Genomic DNA, 9738 nt, shown 5'->3' with positions numbered 1-9738 from the left:
CTGTTTTGAACAAACATAGCTGTGTAACAAGGTCTGATCTCCAACCGTTGTGGGGAGGGGCACGGTGTAAGGCAGAGTTTTAGGTTCCCCAGATATGCCCACCACTGTAATCACTCTGTCAGTAAGTCTTTCACGAGCAACATCCTTAATGGTGGAGTACGTAGCTCCAGTGTCCACTAAAAAGCTGCTTCTTCTTCTATCTACAGTTATGGACAGCATAGGGTCCGCCGTTGTCCCTTCACCGTCCTGGGCAGTATGTGGGGTGTCCTATAGCTGGGGACCACCCTCGTAGTACTCCCACCCCATCACAGGCATCTGTGGGGCCGGGGGCACTTCAACTAAAGCACCACGAGGTCCACCTCTGTAGCCAGGATGCTGATAGGGCCCACCACGGGCTCCCCTGCCTCTTCCAGCAGCCGGGTTCAAAGGGCACGCTTTAGCCCAGTGTCCAGGTTGTCCACACCGGAAACAAACATACATCTGGCCTCCCCTACCACCTCCCATCTGACCCCTTCCCCTGAAACCACCTCTGTTTCCTCCAAATGGGGAACCTCTCTGCCCATAAGGGGCCGGGGAGTGATAAGCACCATACTGGGGGGGCTGTGGATCAGTTGGCCATGGGTTCGGATACAAATCAGGGGCAACTGGACCAGGAGGGGGAGCCGCAGCGGCCACAAGCTGCTTTTTAGGCTTGTCACCTTTTCCACCCAGGTCGTTTTTAGCTTTCTGCAGCTGAACCTTCAACAGTTGCAACTGTAAATCTTCGATGCTCTCCGCTTTATCATCAGACTTAATCTGCACTTTGTTAAGATTAAAAATCAAATGTTTCTTCCAGATTGCAAAGTCACAGTCCTGCAAATCAGGATTATCCTCCATTTTCTGGCTTACTGACTCCGGAATGCCCCTCAGCACCGCCCTTCTAAACCACATGCTCTGTGAACAAGTCCTACTGGGGTGATGACCTGTATGGTTCACCCAGTCTTCAACAGCCTGATTTAGATAATGGGTGGGATTTTGCTTTCCCTCCCATTTAAATTTCTGTAAGGTGCCTTGATTTTTGGGTGGGAATTGTTTGCGCAGGGCCGGTCCAATAAACCTCAAGGCCTGCATTAGTGGCACCTCGTTCTCATGCATGGTAGTACCCGCATTTTGTTCCAGGTCCGCTGCCTGAGATCGGGATGTGCACCTAGTTATAATAGCTCTAAAATCTCCCAGTGCGAGGTCCTGTCCAGCTGTGTATTTATCCAAACCAGCCAACCAGGCATTCCCTCCCTCCGTTATGTCAGGGAGTTTGTCCACTAGGGCCTGGACATCTCCGAATGAATAAGGTTGATACACTGGTCTACGTTGCGCTTTAGTCTGGACCAGGGGAAATATGCCTGGAGGCTGAGGCACAGGGCCCTTAGATCTAGTCTGATATCCTAAACTGGGAGGGGTAGAGGGGGGTGTATTGTTAAGGTCACTGAGTTCATCATCAGTATCCTCAGTTTCTTCCCCGCCTGGTGGGGTAGCAGTGTCAGCAAAAACGTGGGCTAAACTCATCTGTGTTTCCGGATCCTGACGGCCCACCAAAGACATGGTAACTGTGACATTTGGTGAAGTGCCAGGCTCAGTTTTTGCAGTAGCGGTCAGATCTCCCTTAACAGCGACAGGAGTGCTGGCAAAGGGGTTGGACCGGGAAAGAGGGGCTGACGCAACACGATTATTCACCTGGACCACTGACCTATGTTCATTTAAGCAGCTGCGTAATGCTGCTTCTAGATCAGTTAATTGTTGTTCAGTGGGTTCCTGTCTGTTCATTCGAACCGCAAATGGTGCGCTCGCAAATGGGTCAGTTAGGCCCTCAGATCCGGTTCCAAAACAATGGGACATAGAAGAGGGGGCTCTACTACTAGCTGAGGATGTCGCCGACAGAGAGGAGCTTCCTGGGCAAAAATGCTTGGTATCTATGGGAGTTGGAGCTACGGGCGGTTCTTCTCCAATAGTCATTATTCCACCAGAGATATTAAGTACCGGATATATGCCTGCTGAGGGAGGAGTTGAGGCAGAATAGGGAGGTGGCTGAGACCTATTTTTCTTCATGTGTGGTTTTGCAGTTTCCCATAAACACACCCAGTGATTAAATTTAGCTTTACGGCCTGCGTGCTTATCGGCTTCCTTTCTGTGTCTCACCCCGCTCATCACACCTGCACCTGCTGCTGCTGAGTTGGCTTCTTCCTCTTTCTCTTTTGCCTGCATAGCCTTATTCTGCCAAATTATTCCCCAGTTACCACTACTCCCCTCGTCCTTTCCCTTTTCTTTCATTAACCTTTCAGCTGTTTTCCTCAATGACTCTTTCTGCTTTTTTGCTTCTTTAGGCTGGTGTGTGGAGTTGATGACTGTCTCAACACATGTTAATTGTTCTCCCAATGTGCTAAGAATAACACCGGGACCCCAACCATCATCATTAATTTCTCGATCTAATTCTCCATCCATTTTACTGTCAATGGAGGAGTGTTCTTTTATTGATTTTAAAGGAGAATTTGGGCCAGCTGGGTTTCTGCCTCTGTTAGGCACTAACAGCTGGGGCGCTGCTTTAAAGGTGAGTCAGCACTGAAATATCCCTTCAGGTGTTACCAAGCTTCTACCAAACCGGAGTCTGGCGGGTAACCTTGCCTAGAGCTTCCTGATAGGGGTGCTAGTTGGTTGTCACCTTGTTCACACGTCTCATTCACACTTCATACATTACCTGCAGTCACTCATTACCCTCCTTATGTATGTAATAAATGTGTAAAAAAATTCTATGTGTGGTGTATTATTTTAACCAAAAGAGGAACCTAGTTCCTTTAATTGTGTAATCTGTGAACAACGGAGAACCAAACTGTCCTGCCCAGTGTTCCACAGCAAGCATTCAGCGTGTATTTATGTGTGTCCAATATCAAACAGAACATCAAAACATTTAAAACACTAAAATCATCAGGGTTTTAAGAAGAGATCCGTTTTCTCCTATTGATCAAAGGGACCCCTCCTTTGGACTCCAACCAGTACTTCTCCTTTTTAAGTTTTAGAGGATCTTTTCTAATAAAGTCCTCTGGGCCTTCCTAACCCTTCTGTAGTTTAGAGAATATTACTAAAAAATATTCTCAAGGCCTTTAACCTTTTAATTTGTTTAGAAAGGCGTTACTAATAAACCCTTTCAAGGTCCCAGACCTGCACTGAGGTATGTATCCGACACCGGAGAGCAACCCGTCGGCTGCAACCGTGGTCAGACCTCAGTTCACTCTTATCTTTATTCACTTATTCACTTATTTCTTATTCACTTATCTCTTATTCACTTGTCTGATTCTCAACAAGCCTTAAGTAAGCCAGACAATTTTGGTTATGAATTACTAGGAGTTTGGACACTAAGTATTTTTATAATGTTCAATATAGCAGAAATAAAAGGTCTGCTTACCTTGTTTTTGTGTGCACACAGCTTTTGTCCAAACTCCGTTCACTCAGACCACGGCCGAAGTCCTCCCATCCGTTCCAGTTGACCTGGAGCGGATCCTGTTCGTGACGCCAATTGAAGGATACAAAAAAAACAACAACAGCAATAGAATAATATTAAACACAAAGTGAACCCGTCTTCCTTCATTAAATAGGTTCTTTTAGATGTTAAGGAGGAATTGACTTAACCAGGCTGGCGGAGAATGAAGACAACCGGACACCTGCGGCAGATGGGGAATCAGTGAACTTTTATTGAGACAGAGACAACCTCTCAACACAGCTCACATCAGGAGATTCCTAATATTTGCTGTGAGGATGGGTATATATTCTCTAAAACTTACAGGAGGGGGTTGTGAGGAAAGTGCTGCATTAGCAGAAAAAACAACTCCATAAAAGGAAATCGGCCTTGGGTGTTCTAGTCTCTTCGCTTGCAGATATCTTGCACCTGCAGGATGAGGCGATCGCTTCTTATCGCTCTCAAGGCCAAAGTCGTGAGCACATTTTTATTACACAGTTGCACAGTAACTTTAAAGCTGAACAATATTTAAAGCTGAATAATGTTTGATCAGATTATATTTTCTTCAGTGGCAGACCGAACTGATGACTGAAGCGATGGTAGAGGTGAAAATGGAGCTTGTGGTGGAGTTAATGGCTGAGCTAGCGGGGACACAGGAGACTGAGCTGCGGGTGGCGGCGAGGGAGCTAACTGAGCTGCGGGTGGCGGCGAGGGAGCTAACTGAGCTGCGGGTGGCGGCGAGGGAGCTAACTGAGCTGCGGGTGGCGGCGAGGGAGCTAACTGAGCTGCGGGTGGCGGCGAGGGAGCTAACTGAGCTGGAAGTAGCAGCGAGGGAGCCGACGGAGCTTCTGGCAGCACAGAAGGTGAATTAGAAGGCCGAATGTCCGGCTGTGGGGTGGCGCGTCGGCGGCGTGAATGCCGTTTCTTTTTTGACGATGGCTCTGACGGGCCGAGCGGCTCCACATCCGGCCCTTCAGGCAGGTGGGTAGTAGCAGCTGGGGGATGAAGGTGGAGCTCGTTGCGGATTAAATCCTGTTCGAGTGGGTGGAGCGCACTGAGTAGCCAGGGAAGACCAGAGAACAAGCGCTGTAGTTTGGTTTCCACAGCACGGCGAAATTCCTTCCCCTCATGTTCGAGCCACAGATGCAGGAGTCTTTCCACGGAGTAGATTATGTCCAGACGCAGTTCTTCTGGTGGGTTGAGTGCTGCTGGGTCCATATCTGGTGACGTCGTACTGTCAAGGCGCGGCTGTGTGGCAGGCAGGAGGAGGACCCAAACGCAAAACTCACAGACACGGAGATGAACTCAAAATCACAGCTTTAATGCTGGAGTGGCAGAACATAGGAAATACAAAACTAAACTGGGAAAAGTAAACTAACATACGCAGAGACACAGGGAGATCCACACAACATGAGGGACGACGTCACGCTGAACAGAGGGAGACGCAGACAGAAATACACAGAGGGTTAACGAGGGGAGTGGGAACACACGGGGAACACAGGTGACACTGATAGCCATAACGAGACAGGGCGGGGTGAACTGAACACTGACGGGAGAGGTGAAACAGGGAGCACAGAGGTTCAGACAGGAGGAGAGAGAGCACGAGTAGAACACCAACGTAACAGGCAGGGGAGACATGGAATAAACACGAAAGGGGACGAGGGCTCATAAATACATAGAGGGCACACAGGGGGAAGAGAGAGCACGGGGAGAACTTAGACATAATGGGCAGGGGAAGCATGGAATAAAACATAAGGAGAGACGAGGGCTCACAGATACACAGAGGGGCACACAGGGAGACATGAAGGGCAAGGGATCAAAACTAGAAGCCATAGAATAAATCACACAAGTACAATAATACGAAAATCACAAAGAACTAAAAACGCTGGGTCAGGAGACCCAGGACCGTGACACTTTCCTCTCCTCAGGAGCTCCCTCTGCAGGAGGGGGAGATACAGGAGAGGTGGAGGAAGATCTCAGTCTGGGTGTTTATTGTCTTATGTAGTCTGGAAGATGAGTGGATGGTGGGGTGGGTGCAGTTTTCTCTGTGGTGGGGTTGGGTGGACTGTCCCGGGCTCTGTGGGGCCGGGAGGCGCTGCTGCACTGGGCCCCGGTCTGGATGGGCCTGGGCCCCCTTTCCCTGGCGGGTCGCGGAGTATGGGGGTGCCTACTGGGGTCAGCGGGGGAGCTGGCCCCAGGGAGGGGTCACTTGCCCCTCCCTTCCTTCCCTCCCCATCTCCAGCTGCCTCCCTCTTCCCGCTCCACCACAACCACCCACACATGCAGGACCTTGGAGTAGGGGTATGTCACCAGGGTGCAGAGGAGGCTACCCCTTCCCTCTGTCCCCTTCTGGCTGCCTCTGCCTCAATTTTATCCCACAACTTAGACATTCACATTACTCACACTCTCATTACACATACATATAGGATCTTGGGGGTGGGCACGATACACGGACTCCAAAGTACCATCAGGGTGTACACCCCACCCCTGGCGTCGTTGCCCACCTCTCAATGTTAAATACACGTAGACATTGAGGGCTAGCAGGAGGGACCATGCGCTTACCTGCTGCTCTCTGGCAGGTAGCTCCAAGCCCTCCTGGGTTTTAAATGCACCTTAGAACACACATGCATCAACACTACAATGAGCGGGTGGAGGGAGGTTTGGAGTCTTCTCTCACCCCCATTCTCTGCGACCTGCTGGAGCGGGGGGGCTAGGAGGAGGAGTTGGCCGTCCGACTGCGGTCTGGAGTGTGGGGCCTTCCTGCTGCTGCGGAGTCGGGGCGGTCTGCCTCCCCCCACCGCAGGGAAAAGGGTAAAAGGTCTGGGTGCAGTTCCCCCGTCCAGGGGCAAGGGTACCTAGACCCGGTTTGTAGAGTACGCTTGGGGAGTGTGATCGTGTGTACAGCGTCTCTTTATGTCTGTCTCCACGTTGGTTGAGTGTGGAGTAAGTACATATGAGAGCATGAGGGTGGCAATGGATGTTTGTATCTGTGTGTGCCTGTATGTCTGTGTCTATATGTCAGGTTGGGTGTCAGGCGCCACCTCTCTGGGGACATCTCAGGCCCTCCAAGGTTTGGAGGCCTATCTCCCCCTACCACCACTTCCCCTGCCAGTGGCGGACTCCCTCAGACATCGGTGCGTTGGTGGTTCTTTGTGTCCGGGGATGGGCGTCCAGGTACACACCGGCTCACTCCTTGGCGGCCGCTTATCGGGGCCTGGAGCCTCGGGCTCGCTCGGGCCACTTCGGAGGTGGGGTGCCCCCAGCCTCTCGGCCTGGGGCTCGGTCACTCAGGCACGGCTGGCTGCCGGCGGAGCTCACGGGTGCGTCACTGCAACTCCCCCTGGCTTCTGCTCCGCGGCTGCTGAGTGAGCCCTCATCTGGGACTCTCCTCAGCTCTTTCTGGGACAGTGGCGCAGCTGCCCCTCTGTTGGTCTTCCTTGGTCTCTTGTGTTCTGGGGGCCTCTGGATGTCTGGAGTTTTGATCTCCTCCATACCTGCTTCATGCCCTGGAGGACGGGGCTGTGGCCCCCCCACACCCTCTAGCAGATTATTACATGAAGGAACCTTTAAAAAAAACAAAACAAGCGCGTCCATGCTCACAGGTGTACGCACGGGTGATCACACCCACAAACTACACCCTTTTTGGCTCCTACCTCAAAGCACACTGTGTTCTGTTGATCTTATGTGCTGCACAATAATGTTTAATATTTAGTATTTACTGTCATATTCCCATATATCATTGTGATGTTGTTTATTCTATTACTCTTGTTCTCTTCTGCTTGTTTTCTTTTTTCTTTCTCAGCAGGTGATCCAGGTGATTGATATATGCATTTTTTTTCTTTTTCTTTTTTTTTCTGCCCGTTCTGTTGGTTTTTGTCTTTTGCCCTTCTCCCCCGTCCCTCTTCTCAGCTGTTTCTCTTTCCCTCTTTCTTTCTCCCCTTCTTTCCCCCAGTCAAGTCTGTCCCGTATTCAGTAAGTGAAAATAAAATAAACAATAAAAGGTGAATCAAATGGACCATTACGGCAAGGCTGGGATGGTCAATTTGGTAAAGTAAATCCGTTGGGCATCTTTCTTTGCCCTTAGACAACAATTCTGATGGCAAAAGAGCCAAACGGGACAGGCAAAAAAAAAAAAAAAAAAAAAAAAGATTCAGCATTTCTGATGGGGCTTCAGCAAACAGCAGATGGATCAACTGAAGGTCAACTGTGTCTCTCAGGTCCTGCGTCAGGATGCTGGAATTTTCAGGGACATGACTTTCAGATACTGTTCATAGTGTAGATCGTTTATTACGGGTGCCACTTCTTCTTTTATCCTTCACTTACCTCATTTTTTTAAGGGCACAGTGCAATTCCAGGTTTTCAGCTAATTACTCTTTTGGAATCACCTTGTTGGTGCAAAAATAATACTTCATGACTGTCAAACTGTGTTAGCATTGGCACTTTTAAAGTGGGAAATGGGAGCAAATTCTGTGTTTTTGTTATAGGGTGCTAGTAACTTTCCTTTTTGATGAAGCGTGAAGTTAGGGCTGGATCAGGTGACCCTGAATCTTCCTTAGTTATGTTGCAATAGGTCTAGGCTGCTGGGGGATTCTCATAATGCACTAAATGTTTTTCTTCTTCAGTCACCTTTTTCACTCATTATGTGTTTATACACCTGTGGTAGAACTTGACTTAAGTAGCCAAAGAAGTGCAGGAGACAGATGCTGTCCAGTGTAGAAAGTGATTCATTCACCATATTGTGACCAAACAATATTTACAAAAATAAATAAGAAACTCAGCTCCATAGTTAACTCAGTACAAATAAACATAACTGAACTTAAACCAAACTAAACTAAGGTCAAAATGCACACAGCTACACTGACCTGGTCGTTTCCCTAAACACCTGCATTCATCTGCTTAAATAGTCCATTCACCCCTGGACTATTCCATTAGGTAGGTGAGACAAACATTTCAATACTCAAACCTATACTGCTACTCCTTCCTAGCAATAAAACTCTAAGGTATAGTCAATACATATTACAACAAATTCATTTCTCTACAAGCACTCTAAAATCAGCTTTATTAAATTACAAAGATTCTCCCTTCTTCACCTGGTCTCTTCCTGTGACCTCAGATTAACCAGGAAGTACTATAGGAAATAAAACCATATTTCCTCCTTTTGTTCCTGGAACACAGGTAGGTAAGGTGAGTTCAGACTGCACAAATTAACAGTTAAAATAAATAACATTTTAACTTAACAAACTTTGTCAGAATTGATTTAAACCAAGATGTTATGTTATATAATCTGTAAAAGTGCAAAACATAAACAAACCTGGGATAGATGTTTTGCACTAACACAGTATAGATATGAGATATGGCTAAATCAAAAAGAGAATGTTAACTAAGACTTTGGACAAATGGTGTTCTCACCCACTTTGTCACAACACCTCTCTGCATTTAATTATTAGTTAGGCCCCTCTTCTGTTTGGCCTTCAGTTTGGATTTGGGAGACAGACGCCATCTCTACTTGTAAGATTAGGCTTAAAACTTTCATTTTTGCTAAAGTGTACAGTTAGAGCTGGATCAGGTGACCCTGAATCCTCCCTTAGTTATGCTGCAATACGTCTGGGCTGCTGGAGGATTTCTTCTTCAGTCACCTTCTCCACTCACTGTGTGTTTATACACCTCTCTTCATTTAATTACTAGTCAGGTTTTCTCTGTTTTCTTTGTATTATTGTAAGATCTTTACTCCTTAAAATATAGTGTCCTGAGGCAATTTTTGTTGTGATTTGGTACTATATAAATAAAACTGAATTGAACTGAATAGTAACAAAATGTCAAAAGATAAAAAGACAAAACAATGATTCATCCATTGACTTGGGTACCTTTTACGTAGCTTAAAACAAACAAACAAAAAATACTTCCCTGAAAATGATTGGTTACAAAGAGTGGACTGAAAATGAATGAACAAGAAAGTCTGTCTCCTTTAAGCAAAATACTAAGAAGTAAAGGAAACTGAGGTAAAAAGACCTTTGCACAATGGTACACTACAGTAGAAATATAAACTCATACTGCTTTGTAGGTACTGCAAAGCCACTACTAGTATATTATTTAAAAATGAAAGCCACCACCTTAATTTTAAGGAACTGCCAAATCTAATAACTGAAACTTATGAAAGATTAAACCCAGATTGTAGAGCTTTCATTTATAAAGAGATGCAAATCCAGTCACTTTATTGGCTTAATCATTCTCATAAATCATTAACTCTGGGTCTT

General features: G+C 47.1%; 1 protein-coding gene across 1 annotated transcript; it reads right to left on the bottom strand.

Moving 5' to 3' along the window:
• Positions 1-267: 267 nt before the first annotated feature.
• LOC147305902 (uncharacterized) lies at positions 268-3013 on the bottom strand. The gene has a single exon (XM_086276735.1). It carries the CDS (start codon positions 2473-2475, stop codon positions 268-270), a length of 2208 nt encoding a protein of 735 aa, XP_086132861.1. The 5' UTR covers positions 2476-3013.
• Between the last annotated feature and the right edge of the window lie 6725 nt (positions 3014-9738).

Source organism: Aulonocara sp. 'chitande type north' Nkhata Bay, linkage group LG20 (genome assembly GCF_057382095.1).
Source record: "Aulonocara sp. 'chitande type north' Nkhata Bay isolate Kocher_YH1m ecotype deep benthic linkage group LG20, A_spYH_male_GT1.1, whole genome shotgun sequence".
NCBI classification, from domain to species: Eukaryota; Metazoa; Chordata; class Actinopteri; order Cichliformes; family Cichlidae; genus Aulonocara; species Aulonocara sp. 'chitande type north' Nkhata Bay.
Note: the sequence above shows the minus strand (reverse complement) of the source record. Positions and strands in the feature narration are given on the sequence as shown.